Source organism: Aptenodytes forsteri, unplaced genomic scaffold (genome assembly GCF_000699145.1).
Source record: "Aptenodytes forsteri isolate BGI_AS27 unplaced genomic scaffold, ASM69914v1 Scaffold6, whole genome shotgun sequence".
NCBI classification, from domain to species: Eukaryota; Metazoa; Chordata; class Aves; order Sphenisciformes; family Spheniscidae; genus Aptenodytes; species Aptenodytes forsteri.
In genome coordinates, this window is record NW_008795709.1 from 471357 (window position 1) to 484826 (window position 13470).

Sequence of the window (13470 nt, forward strand, 5' to 3'; positions counted from 1 at the left end):
CGGGCCGAGTGCCGCGTTACCGAGGGGGCGCCGCCGGTGCCACGGGCCCTTCCGTCTGCGCCCTGGGGGAGGCCGGCCCCCCCGTGTGCTCTGCTCACAAAGGCTGAGACTAACTGCTTAGAGTCAAAGTGCCTTTAGCTTTTCCTCTTAATTTATTGTTTTGTTTATTTTGCACGGTATTGGTCATCTGTCTGTCCGTATGTTTCAGTTAGTGTAGATTCTGGTTAATTAAGGTACCGAGAGAAATCTCTTCCTGCCAGTCAAGGTTTTGCCAGCTCATACCAGAGAGCTAACTTCTGTTGAAACTGGGACACGCGTTCAGGTTTTGTCTCTTAGAGCTAGTCTTTGGCATGACTTCAGACACGTGCGTTAGTATCCCTTTATTCTGTCGATTTTTATGAAAGTGAGAAGGAAAATGGTGTTTCACAGCAGGCATCAGTATGGATTTTCTTACCCATCTGTAGGCTAGTTCACTCGGTTTGATTATGAGTGAAACGGTGTGATGTTTTACTGCGTTTTGGTGTCAAAACTGTAAATTTTAATGCTCTAGCTTCTTGGCCTTCTTAAATGACCTTCTGATTTCTCTTTCTTCTAGGGTAGGCAGCATTGTAGGATCAGTGATCAAGAAACTAATGGGAAAAACTCAACTGCCAGTTCGAATGACTTCAGTGATCCAGTTTACAAAGAAATAGCTATAACCAATGGTTATATCAACAGAATGACCAGAGATGAGCTCAGAAGTAAACTTGCAGAGTTCAAGCTTGAAACCAGGTTAGGCTGATTTGTAAACCTTTTGATTTATCTTTGAGAGCAGTAGAGCCATAAGGGATGATTATTTTGAAGTTTAAAAACACACCACAAAGTAAAAAGCAGACATACCACCAAACGCTGGGGTTTTTTTATGTGCAGTCTTGATGCAGCTTTTGTTGTAGGATTACTGCATGTGATACTGCTTAATGTGTTATCAGAAATGTGCACTGTCTCAACTGGTAACGCAAAGAAACAAAAGAATATGTAGCTGTAGGTTACTTCTCATCATGTTTTTGGTCAAGGGGGAAAGATAGGTCTGAAGAACTGCAAGAGTTCTCAGGTGGTGTTGCAGACCTTCAGTGTATAGAAACTCACTTCAGAACATAGGTATTTTTATTTACTGTACCCAGTACAGATCTGATATTGGCTAGAACCTCTGTGGTGATAGGGCTCGGAATTTAATCAATGCAGAGGACAGGTACCTTTAGATGGAGAGTTTGCTAATCTGAATAGATGAGATAGAATAATGTGAATAGGTGAATGTACTATAAACTGGATTTGTGCTAATTGAGGAGGAGGAGGAAAAGGCTAGGTATGTAAGAGAGTTGTTCCTGCTCTATCAGAAATGACCTGCAAGACCCTTTAAAATTGCTGTGGCCAGACAAATTTGAGATGTTGAGAAGGTGGTCAACTGTGAAAAACAAAGTGTATTGTTTCTGTTGGCAACAGTTATGAGGAAGCAGCGGTGGTGGTGTAGATTTAGCAAAGTGAGAAGCTACTGCTTTGGAGGAAGAGGGAATTTGAAAGGTAAGATGGAGTCTGAAAGGAGAAGTCTAGCTTTCTAGTGAAGAAGGCGACTGTAGCGGAGAGGATGTTCAGAGAAAAAAATGGAAGGAACAGAGACTCATTTGAAATAAGAATAAAAGGAAAAAAAAGATAAAAGAAAAAAAATGGTGTGGGTGGGAAGTGCAGCCTGCCACCTCCACCCCATCTGTCTGCAGATGTTCTGGCTGCGTGGTTTTTTTTAATTCCTCCTTTGGTTAAATGAATTTGGCTCCTCAGGAGTTTTAGTTTTAGTAAACTAACTAAACTAACTAGTAAACTAAACTAACTGTTTTAGTAAAACACATTAGACTTGTACAGCTATTCAGCAGTTACTCTGATTTAAAAATAAAAAAGCAGAATTCAAATAGTAAATTATGTGTTTGTGGTTTCCTCCTAGGTTATTAATTTTCTATTTGTGTTTTTTATTCAGTTGTAAATGCAGAAAGTTTTAAACTTCTCTTAGCTAAGCTAGACTTCTTTCGTCAATATATTCAATTAAGTTGGTCAGAATATGTCTTACCTGAAACAAATAGTGCATCACCTCTAATGTAGTGAATTGAGCAGATTGTCACACACTATCCTTTCCCTTGGGGTTATTTTGATAGCAGATCATCTCCTCTTTCAACTTCTTTCAAAGGTTTGATGAAGAAAAAGGTAATTTTCTCTTCCATCAGCTCCCATACTGTTTCAACTTTGAATGAACTGGTCATTGAATTAAATTAGATTAATAAACCAGAGTGGAAGAAGAGTTATCTGTGTTTGCAGAAGAGGCTGATGTTCTCAAATGCAGGTTTAGTAGTCTGATTCTAGTTTTAACTTGTGGATCAGTGGGCTGCTTTTCTGATAATACCACTTGCTTACAAACAGCTTCTGTGATTTCATTTGCAATGTGTAATTTTAAAAATAACTTCCTTCGAAGAGTAAGTTATCCTTGTTCATTCAGCTCTGGTCTGGTATGAGGCAGTTCTGGCACCTGCACTTGCATATTATAATGTTTGTATTAAAAAGACGTGGTAAGTAACTTTAATCATTTGCCACTGTGAATTTATGTGTTGGCCACAAACCTCCTGAAAAGCAGGATCTTGACCAGGAAGCTTTTCTGACAACAGAAATCTTGAGTACTTTGCTTTGAGTTACTCAAGCTCAATTTTAAATTTAAATTGAGACAAACTTAAAATGTGGGCATTTTAGCTGGGTTCTGCATTATCTGTGCCACTGATGCAGAAATACCTCAGGTATCAGTCGCTTCAGGCAGAGGGCACAGGGAAGTACAGGTGAAGCAGTACTGCTTCCAGGACCAGAGGTCATCTAGTAACAATCTGCAAAGGCTTCGGCTACTGAGACTTGCTGAACTGGAGGTGACTGCAGTGTCTCTGCACTGTGCTTCCTAGCCTGTCCCCAAATACTGATATGATCTAGATGTTCTAGTTGTCGGGGGGGGCATATCGCAGCCTCTGCATTATCCCAGATGATGGAGCATTAACTGTATGATAAAGTTGAATTCAGACTTCATAAGTTCTGGTGTTCAAAATGAGCTTAATAAATGCTGAACATTTAAATGTTAAATATAGCTTCAGTTCTACAATGGTGAAATAATTAATTAAATGCGAGTGTGATCTTTGTCGCTATCCTTATCTCTTTAGAGGAGTGAAAGATGTGCTGAAAAAGAGACTGAAAAACTATTATAAGAAACAGAAGCTGATGCAGAAGGAACCCATTAATGGAGACAGCTACTATGACTACATCTGTGTTGTTGACTTTGAAGCAACATGTGAAGAAGGAAACCCACCTGAATTCATACATGAAATAATTGAGTTTCCTATTGTCTTACTGAACACACGTACCCTGGAAATAGTAAGTGATCTAATTACTGTGTCGGTATGCTGTTCTTCAGTGTAACTTCTTTGCTTCAGAAAGTCTAGATTAGTTTTTAGGTAGATACTGAACTTCATTAAAAATAGCTTTTTTTTTTTTCATAAAGACCTATCCTCTGTGCCTCTTACATACAAACAAAACTTTCTTTCTATTCTTAAAGCATCTGGAATAGATCATGCTCCTGCTGTTGACTCCCTCTACAGATCCACAAAGCTATTTCTAGGACTCAAGGGATTCATCATAAACAAGAATTAGCAAATTCTGTGGTCCTGTGTGAGGCAATCTAGAAGTGACTAATGCAGAGGTCTAGAAAGTGGGGTTGAGTGAACTCTGCTTCCTGGGGGGCTAGACTATTTCTACAATGTACCTGACAGATTGACAGCTGTGTAACCTGATTTTAAACTTACTTCCTAGGCATTTGGCAGCCTCAAGTGCTCTGTTCCAGTACAGCTTTCTTTTAGGAAAAACTACTTGCTGTCTAACTGAAACTGAGTGACTCAGTGAAATGGAGAAGTGCACGCTCCTCTGACTAACGGTTCATTTATCAAAAACTTCTAAGAGGAGGAGGCTTTCCGGTAGCCACTGTGATGCTACATTACAGTGTAGCTGCATGTATGACTAACTGCAGAGAGAGGATTGTGCAGATGACAAAGATTGTTTTATCACCTTTAGAATAGTAGGAAACAGCATGGTTTTTTCCTCTGTCCAAAAGGTTTTGTATAGCAGCAGGGATTTGGGGCTTTATTTTTTCCATGAAACTTGCATGTAGTCTTCACTCTTGTACTGCTCAGTTTCCCAGAGTGAGGTCATTGTGTTTATCTCTGACTGGCTGGCATTCAGAGGTGTATGACTTGCATGCAGCCTCTGAGATGTGTGGCCATTGCCTTCCTTGAACTACAGGTGAGCCTTTAGAGATACCGCCTAAAAAACTTTGCTTTGCTCATGCCTCTCACTTCTTTTTTCCTTACTCGTGCTCTCCTCTTCCCAAATCCTCCCCTTTATTGCAGTCTGTCCTTCTCCCCTCTTACATCCCCATCCTTGCTCTTTGGTGCCTACTGGCTGAGAGGAAAGACATGTTCCAGTTGGAAAGCCATTCATCCGTCCCATTGGGAGTCTCACGAGGGCCAGTCAGGGTGCTCATATTGGCTGGGGAGGTGCACGCTCCTTTTTGCCTCAAGCAGGGCAGGTAGCCGCTATTGCCTTTCAGCTATGGGCAAGCCAAAGAAGTTGCTACGTAGTGTGCTGCGGCTGAGTGTTTGATTCTCTTATTACAGGAGGATACCTTTCAGCAATACGTGAAGCCAGAAATTAATCCCAAGCTTTCAAACTTCTGCATCAGTCTGACAGGAATCACCCAGGTAATTCGCACTTTTGTTTATTCAGGAAAAAATATGAAAAAAGAGAGATGTGGTGTTGATGTTTTCGGACTGGTAATCTTTCATGGTAATTTTTCTGTAAGGCTTATTCTCTTAATCCTTGTTTTTTCCCCTGTCCCAATTATCACAGAATTGATTTCACTAAGTTGGTCATTTAGGTGTTTGTATGGAGCTGTAGGGAAAAGCACTCACTTTGTAATCCATGTGTAGAAACGTAATCTTTAGCAGACGAAAGCACCTTGTGAATTGCATCAGTTCCTCTTCTAAGATTTTTATTCTAAAGGGTTTAGAGTCTTACAGTGGCAATGGCTTGTGATCAAGTGGCTTGAGCAGGAGCCTGGGAAACAAGCTCCAAGGTTTTAATCCAGGTTCAACAGCTGTCTAACCTTGTTACCTTTTATAGATGCCATTTGGAGGTTGGCTCTTATAGTGGTGCTTTTGTGGTGCTTTTCTTCAGTTTAGAAAAATCTGTCCAATTGTCTGCTTATTTTAATGTGTAATCTGTTTGTGAAGACTTTTGTGAAGCCAATTTAGCGAGTGATTTAGCGAGTGCCTATATACCAATATAATTCTTACACTTCATGCTGTTTTTTTTCTGAAAAAATGTTCCTCACTTTTGTTTTTTTTGTTCTCTTAGGACATTGTTGATAAAGCTGATGCATTTCCTCAAGTCCTGCAGAATGTCATAGAGTGGATGAGACAGCGAGAACTGGGAACAAAGTATAGCTATTCCATGTTGACAGATGGGTATGTCCTTATGTAACCTTCAGCATGATCTAAACCTGCAAAACGGTGTTTAATCTTTGTGAGTGTATTGTTAAAGGTGGATCATGACACTGCCATTTTGCCATTTTATTATAATTTTAGTTTTCGGGAAAATCAGAACAGCTGAACTAAACAATTTGAAATGAAGCTTAAATCCATTAGATGGCACTGTTTCTTTCCTAGCTTTCTGTATGCAACTAAATGATGTTGAACAGACTCTTTATCCTTTTTTGTTGTTGTAATTCTCTGTTTTCATATAGCACATAATATCTGAAAATAACATTGTGCAATTTCAGTTCTAAGCAACTCCCATGCTCTCCTGAATCCGAGGTTTCAGAGATGTGTGGTGGTTGTGTTGTATCCTGTGTGTGTTAGTGTTACCGTCAATACATCCTGCATACTTCGCCAGAAAGCAATAATGGATTATGCTGTTTATCGAACAGGGAGAAACGGCTAGCATGGAAAGCTCTCTGCTTTGGCTTAGAGGGCTGTGGCTCTGGTGGGTCCCAGCTCTGACAAGCTTTGTGTGTGAGGGATTGACTAGTCCCTGAACTTGCTCTCTCACAAGGTCTGTGTGGAAAATCAAGTCCCCTAACGACTGCAAAGTGAACAGATCTTGAGATCTAGATATATCTCAGATGCAACATTGTTCTTGTGATCTTAGCTTTGTTGTAGAATGAAAGACACTGTTTGAGCCTTATCTTTTATAGCACTGGCCAGGGGATTTTTCCGTAGGTGATGCTTGCTTTTTAGTTGTGAAACATTACTATTCTGTTAACATGCCTGCTTTCCTCCTTCTCTTGGAATGAGGGATTTAAGTAGCACAGAGAGTTTTTAACATTAGCCATGTTGAGTTGAATGATGCATTTTCATGTCGCTACGCCTGTTGTTTGCCTGGAGTAAGTCTTCTGCTGTGCTGGATTAAAAAGGCAATCCTGTGCCACTCTGTTACAATGACTGTGTCAAACCAAAGGGAGATGAACCCCGAAACAAAACGAGTTTATGAAAAAAGAGCACGGGGGATCTTAGTATGACTTCCTAACACTTCTGTCAAGTAAAACACAGATAAATAGTCTGTAATATGAGTGGTTTGAAAAATAATGTATTGTAGGAGATGAATGGATACATAACAAAACCTTTTTTAACTAATCCAGTTTACCAAGCGGGAAAATTTTTTTGGCCATGAGACTTTTTTCTCAAAATTCCTGAAGATTTGGACAATGACTATAAATCAGTCTTTTCTGGTGAAGAACCTGTATCACTGAAATGTGGTTGTGTCCAGTGTGAACAGTGAAGCCATTTAAAAGCTGTCACACAAGACTTGAGGTGTATGGTTTAGATCCGTGTACACCTTAAAAATAAGGAGTTAAAATAATGTCATTCCAACTTTAATCCATTTAAGGAACAGTGGTAAATACTGCTATTTGGCTAATTTTTTACCTATGATTAGGTTTCTATCTTTGGAAGCAACAGTGAATTAAAAAAAGAAAATGCTAAAGCAAAACTGGTGCAAGACTGGTTATGTTACTGGGCCTAGAATGTGTCTGGCATTCCCCTCCAGGGCAATCCCCTCAGTGAAATTCCTCAAGGAAAATGGCTGCAGTGAAATCTGTCATATAGGTGAGATTGTGTAGACAGCTGCAAGAGAGGGGGGAAAAAAAGGCTTTATTTTAGCTTGAAGCTTACAGACTTGTTGGGATGGTTCACTTCAGGAAGGCAGGCCAGAAGTGCATAGGGTTATAGTTTCATCTTCTTTCCATAAAGGTCTGGTTCTCCTAAAACTAAGTGCAGTTTTGTTTCAATAACCTACATTGAGTAGAGAGATGCACGCGTACCCAAGTAATCAGGAAAATTTAAGGTGTCACTTGCTTCCCCAAGGGCTGTGTAAGCGTGTAGTTTATTGGCAGTTTTTGGAGTAGATGTAGTAGGTGGAGAAGTTGGCGTGCTATTTTTTGTTTTAACCATCCTGGACCTGAAACCATCCTAGTGAAAATCTTGCTCGTGTCATTACTTGTTTTCCCCACAATTAACAAATTCATATTAAAAAATTCTTTACCATGATTATAGCAAAGAGCTTTTCCTAAACTGTTTTCCTTCTACTGACCAACAAAGACAAGACAGCTGTTAGTGCTACAGCTGTGCAATATGTAGAACGCAGGGCATCTGAATTATATATTACTAATGTTTTTCTGTTTTCTCTTTTGACTTTTTAAGATCTTGGGATATGAGTAAATTTTTGAACATCCAGTGCCGCATTAGCCATATCAAATACCCTTCTTTTGCCAAAAAGTGGATCAATATTCGCAAATCATATGGGAACTTCTATAAGGTTTGTACAGATTGTTGTTTCTCTTGCAGGAAAATTTGGTTTAGAAGTCTAGAATGGCCTGTTGTGCTTGTCATCGTTACTTGTGTAGTATAAAATTATAGTACTTAAACTAGTTGCCTGGGGCCTGATTTTCAAATGTGCTTCATGCCCAGATCTCACTTTACTAATTGAAGATCATATAGTCGTCTGCATTTTGATTTTAATCTTGTTTTTAAGAATGAGGAGATGCTCCATGAAGGATTGTCTAAAAATGTCATACTGGTGCTCTTAGATCAACTGTGTCTTGAAGTAGTTCAGCTGAAAAGACTCTGTATTGATTTTTCAGTTATTTTTTCCTGTTTTCATGTAATACACTACAAAACTAATTTGCACCACTACCCTCAGATATCTCCACTTTTGACAGTGTAATGGGAACAGAGAAAGATTAGGACATATCTACAGTTGGATCAAATTGTCAAGAGAAAAGTAATACCAAGTTCAGTGCTGGACCCTATTGCTGCTTTCTTTCATGGTCAGATTACCGTAAAATAGGTTATTGGAGATTCTAGCAAATTCCTAGTCAGTCTACACTAAACCATTTGTTTGAATACGATTTCAGCCTAGCTGACCATCTTCTCTTGAAGGGCTTTTTCATAATAAGTGTAACATCTAGAAAAAAGAGGTTAACATTTAATAAGAGAAGAGCTTTACTTTGCGCTGAGCAAATATTACAGGGTTACTCCATTTCTCCCTCTGTTATTGTGCCTTCTCTGCATGACCGTTTCTGTTGGAAACGTGAGAACACAGAAGGGTCTTGTTAGTCCTGTCAGCTTTAACTTAAATATGCCTTCCTTTTTCCTTGTCTGTTGAGCAGTGAGTGTTTTTTCATCAAAGGCAATGAAGATTGTAACTTAGAACGAATCAGTTTCTTTTTACTTTTTGTGATTTTTTTTTTTTAAATAAATGCAAACAGTTGTAGCATTTATAGTTGTTCAGTGCTTCTGTTTAGCTATTCTGTGCTGCTATTGAATCTGTTGTTAAGTAATAGTAATTGATAAAATTAATGACAAGGAATGTATTGTAACTTTCCCGTGGAATATCCCACAACCTGCAGGTATGTCTCCCCTGCCCTGGGTGTTATTATTGTAGTTGCTATTGCCAGGTTTTGGCAACTATGTTGTCACCATTTTGCCTAGCTATTAAATCCAGTTGTATGGTGCGATATCCTGGAACTTGCCATGTCCTGTGTTCCCCCACCCCAACCACCACGACCAAGAGAGCAAACTGAAGTTTTCCTTTAAAGTTATCTTTTTGTTTTTCTTTGACCTTTCCAAAGCACAAAAGTATATTTAGTAGTTAATCGAGAGGACAAGCGGGTTTTGCTGGTGTAGCACTTTGCATGGTTAAGTCAGTTAAGCTTCCTTGTCTGTTCATGCTGTTGGTCATCCACATAAACATTGGCTGCTATAGGTGTCACTGATCTTTCTGTGGTGTTTGGAGGCATTCAGAAGCTTGATGTCAGTGAGAATCAGGAGCCTGGTGTTTCTTTAATCGCTTAGCATTTAAAAGGAAAACCATAACCTGATTCCCTCTGCAATGCCACTTTGGGTGGTAATTCCTTTTTTATAAAGCTTGTTAAACCTAGCTAGGCCATGGCTTCCACCGTTGCCAGCACTGGCACATCTTGAGCTGGTGCTGGTAGTGGTGAGAGGCTCTTGAGATTATCCTGAGTCTAGACAAGCTCCTGTTGACTATGTCTCCTCTGTGAAAATGAGAGTGTCTGTCTCACCAAGGTTCTTTGAAGTTAAATCACTAGTTAAATCTGACAAAAGGCAACATGAAAGTAGTATGTGATTTAAGTAGACTTAAAATCTGCATGTTTCTACTGCATTGTGTTGGATTAAAAAGACTTGGTACAGAACCTAATTCTTGAATGTGGTTCACTTTCTCCATCAGGTTCCTAGGAACCAGACCAAGCTGACAATCATGCTTGAAAAGCTGGGCATGAATTACGATGGGAGACCTCACAGTGGACTTGACGACTCTAAAAACATTGCAAGGATAGCTATAAGGATGCTGCAGGATGGCTGTGAACTGCGGGTGAATGAGAGAATGCATGCTGGACAGCTTATGACAGTCTCCTCCTCAGCCCCCTTAGAGGGAGCCCCTGCTCCACAGATGCCCCGCTACAGAAACTAGCAGTTTCGGGGCTTCTGCCTCAGGAACCGCTCTCAGATACCCGCTAAAGACTGTTAAGAGCTTATTAAATGGCCACCTCTGCCAACCTGTCTGCAATGCAGAATCTGAAAGCACCTTAACTAATTGTCTCTGTTGAAATAAAGAGGAGTGTGGAAGCTCTTTGCTCTTTGAAGCCTGTGTTACAGCATTTTTTTTTATACAGAGGATTTTGTTGTTGCTTGCAACTTTCCTAGCAGTAAGGTTGATATGCGGAATCCAGGCAGAGTGTTAAGCTTTTAAGAACTTGTAATTTAAATACATGCAAAGATCAATTGGGCCTGTGCGCTGCTGTTCCACCCCAGCCTGTGGGTAGTATTTATTCACTATGCCATACGCTAATGATATCTAGCGTCTGATTGCTCATTGCACACAAATAAGACATTGCTGGAAGAACTGAAATAGCGAGTGGTCGGGCTGGCCTTTCCTGATAAGGCACTCTTCTAAGAGTTCCTGCTGGTAATTTTTTTTTTTTTTTTTTTTACAAAGTCTAAGAGAAATGGGAGCATGTTCATCAATTCTAAAGCGGTAGAGAAGTACTCTGGTGTTTGTTTTGGTTTTTTTCTTTGAGATATGTTTGTCTGCTTCCGCATCAAATAGAAGAGCTGTGTATTGAATAAAAATTCCATTAATGTAGTATGATACAATTTTTTTTAACCTGTATTTAAAAAGAGAAGGTTCTTCAGATTTTCACTTTGAGGATCGTATCTCCTATTCATGCTACACTCATAGCTGCACTTCATTTAATACCGCTTTTAGACGCTGTCAGCCATTTGGACTTAAAAATGAGTTGAAGTAAAAATAAGTTCAAAACATGCCAGATCGTCAACGTTTTGTGCTATGTGGTTGTTGTTAAAGATATGCTCAACTATTTTGGTATCTTCCTGTACCTCTGCCACCAAGAAGCTATGCCTTTATCTCAAAATCTAACATTAGAAGATTAATACAATTTTATTAGTAAAGGCCACATGTAATTGTTAACAACTTCTGCTTTCTTCCAAGGCCCCAGAGAAGATGATATTCAAAAGAGGCCAAAGTGTTAATTTGCTTTGTCTCCATGGGCTGTTATGAAGTACAACATTAATGTGATCAGCTTTGCATTAGAATAGCTTGTTCTGAAAAGCAGAATGATGTATTTTGGTCACTCTTAGTCAAAAAAAAGTTAGTTTGGTATCCCTGTATTATAATTCATTCATTCTTTCTGCCACTTACATTCAGGAAACAAAATAACCAAATCAGAATAAAGCTTTGTCAAGAACATTCGTTGCTTGGCTAGTCAAACTCCTCCCAGCTCCCCTTGCTTTTCTGACTGTTAAAGCGGATCAACGGAAACGTAAAAACTGTATTTTAAATTCATGTAAGAGAGAAGTATCGGTTAATTCTTAGTTGCTTCACATGTAGGAAGGAAGCAGTTTTCTTTCCAGAGTCACAGATTTGGACAGCCAGAACTGCTTTAGAGTGATGTTCATTTTTTTCTGAAAGTAAATACTTGTTTTACTTGTAGAGTTTTGTTGAACTTTACAGTTTCCTTTCATTCTGTAGCAACACTTGATGTATTTTCAGAAGGGTAAAATCCAAATCTGAGATGCTTGCTCTGAAAATATCATCTATTTGTCAGCCCGTATTTTGTACAAATTGTTAGTTATATATTTGCTTTTCACTATAGCAACCGTAGTATCCTCTTTTTTGAAGAACCATGGTAATTTACTTTTTTTGTCTCTTGAGTTACTGTGGTGAATGTTTCTATGATAAAATTGAGTGTAGCTCAGCAGATCTCCCTTTGGGATGCTGGCAGTGTCATAGACTTCGTCACTAGTCTTTTATTTACAGGTCTGTAACCAGGCTCACTGTCCAGTGAAAAACTTTATTTGCTACAGATTATACTACAGGTTTCACAAGTGAAGAGCTGTTGTAATTTTATATCATTTATTTTAAGTACAGAGTTGTTTATTTTTGTTAAATAACTTCAAAAAGATATTTTGAGATAAGGGTTAAAAATTAATAATTGTTTTCTGTTTACTGCTTGAGTAGTTTTTTTATCAGTGAATTGCAGAAATCAGTGGAATCATTCCAGATACTATTTTATCTAAGTTGGATTAATGTCAAACTGTAAGCTGTAACTGTTCTCACAGAACGTTTTCTGTGATTTTGAGATGAAGAGAACTTTATCAACATTTGTTAGTTTACTTGAAATGTAAACAAACTTATTAAAATGAGTTGGTACTTGTTAACATGTCAGGTACTGAATTCACTCTATAAAGCATGAGTTGACTTCAGCAGTCTTGGGCGTCTTGGTCTCAGCACGGCCCATGGTTAGTGCTCTCTGGTGGACTAGCAGCATTGCCATGGCTAGGTGGCTTAAGTCTCCTGAATGTAATTCGTTCACAGCACTCAGTAAAGGGAGAAATTGTCCTGGATGCATTCATACTGAAGGGGAAGGAGGCATCTGAGGAAAAAAGCCACGTGGTATGGTGATTTTAGTAGTGACACTTGCGTTCAGCCAAACAATGTTTTTTTTCAGGATGATCTCGTTTGTTCGTCCAGAGAAGCTTGCTGAGTGCATCTCTGCTGTAATGAATATTTTTATTTATTAGAGGAGTCATCCCATGCTGTAAAAATTCATTGACAACTATGTAAGAAACAATCTCCTTTTTACGTAGAAAAAAAACCCATGCAGATATTATCCTGCTGATATAGTAAGAGGCCTTGTTTTGTTGTTGGTTTTTTTAATTTCACATTTCAGGAGCTGTACTTGAGCAATTCTACCGCTACTGCAGACAGCCTTTGTAAAACACTAGTGAACTTTAAACAAAGGAGTTGCAGACAAATTTCAACATAAGCACTTTCAAGTAGATTTCCTAATATGTATTTATATGAATGTGAGAAGGATTCACAGAATCTTGGGGTTGTGTTAGAGGGGAAAAAAGGTTTCTCAGGCAGGTTAACGAGCAATACTCTGTCTCAATGAGCAAATGCCTGAGCAAATGTCGCTAGCTGCATGGGGAAGAAGAGGTTACAACAGTTTGTAGCCTCCCATCAACCTCCTAGTGAGGTATGGCTACAGGGGCAAGTCTCAGCCGGTCAGTTGTCCGTAGAAACTGCTCCTGCCTGTGCTTGTCTTATTATAAGGTAGTTTAATAATTTAGTTTAACAAGGTAGTTGTTGTTTCCATATTTTGTTGGAAATTAACATTGCAATGAGGAGGGGGCTGTTCCCAGCAGCGGAAATAAGTAAAAAACCTCAGTTCATCTTGAGTTGAGGTTCTCATGCCCTCGGAGAGCTCTCGGCGCTTCACTGCAGTCCTTCGCTGCTTTTAGGTGACCTTGCGGAAGCAGT

At 39.2% G+C, this 13470-nt stretch overlaps 1 protein-coding gene across 2 annotated transcripts; it reads left to right on the plus strand.

The window, feature by feature from the left end:
* The first annotated feature begins 73 nt into the window (after positions 1 to 73).
* ERI1 (exoribonuclease 1) lies at positions 74 to 10285 on the plus strand. Of its 2 annotated transcripts, none has more exons than XM_009283294.2 (7): positions 74 to 368; positions 596 to 771; positions 3219 to 3429; positions 4725 to 4808; positions 5464 to 5573; positions 7806 to 7920; positions 9856 to 10285. In XM_009283294.2, exons 1-7 carry the CDS (start codon positions 351 to 353, stop codon positions 10096 to 10098), a joined length of 957 nt encoding a protein of 318 aa, XP_009281569.1. In that variant the 5' UTR covers positions 74 to 350; the 3' UTR covers positions 10099 to 10285. The 2 variants fall into 2 exon arrangements, with proteins under 2 accessions (XP_009281569.1, XP_009281570.1); XM_009283295.2 differs by having other exon boundaries at positions 74 to 128.
* The last annotated feature ends 3185 nt before the right edge of the window (positions 10286 to 13470 follow it).

Coding starts and splice junctions, on each gene's coding strand:
- ERI1 (XM_009283294.2), top strand. Junction 4,809..5,463: donor GTCTGACAGGAATCACCCAG/GTAATTCGCACT, acceptor TTGTTCTCTTAG/GACATTGTTGATAAAGCTGA. Junction 7,921..9,855: donor CATATGGGAACTTCTATAAG/GTTTGTACAGAT, acceptor TTTCTCCATCAG/GTTCCTAGGAACCAGACCAA.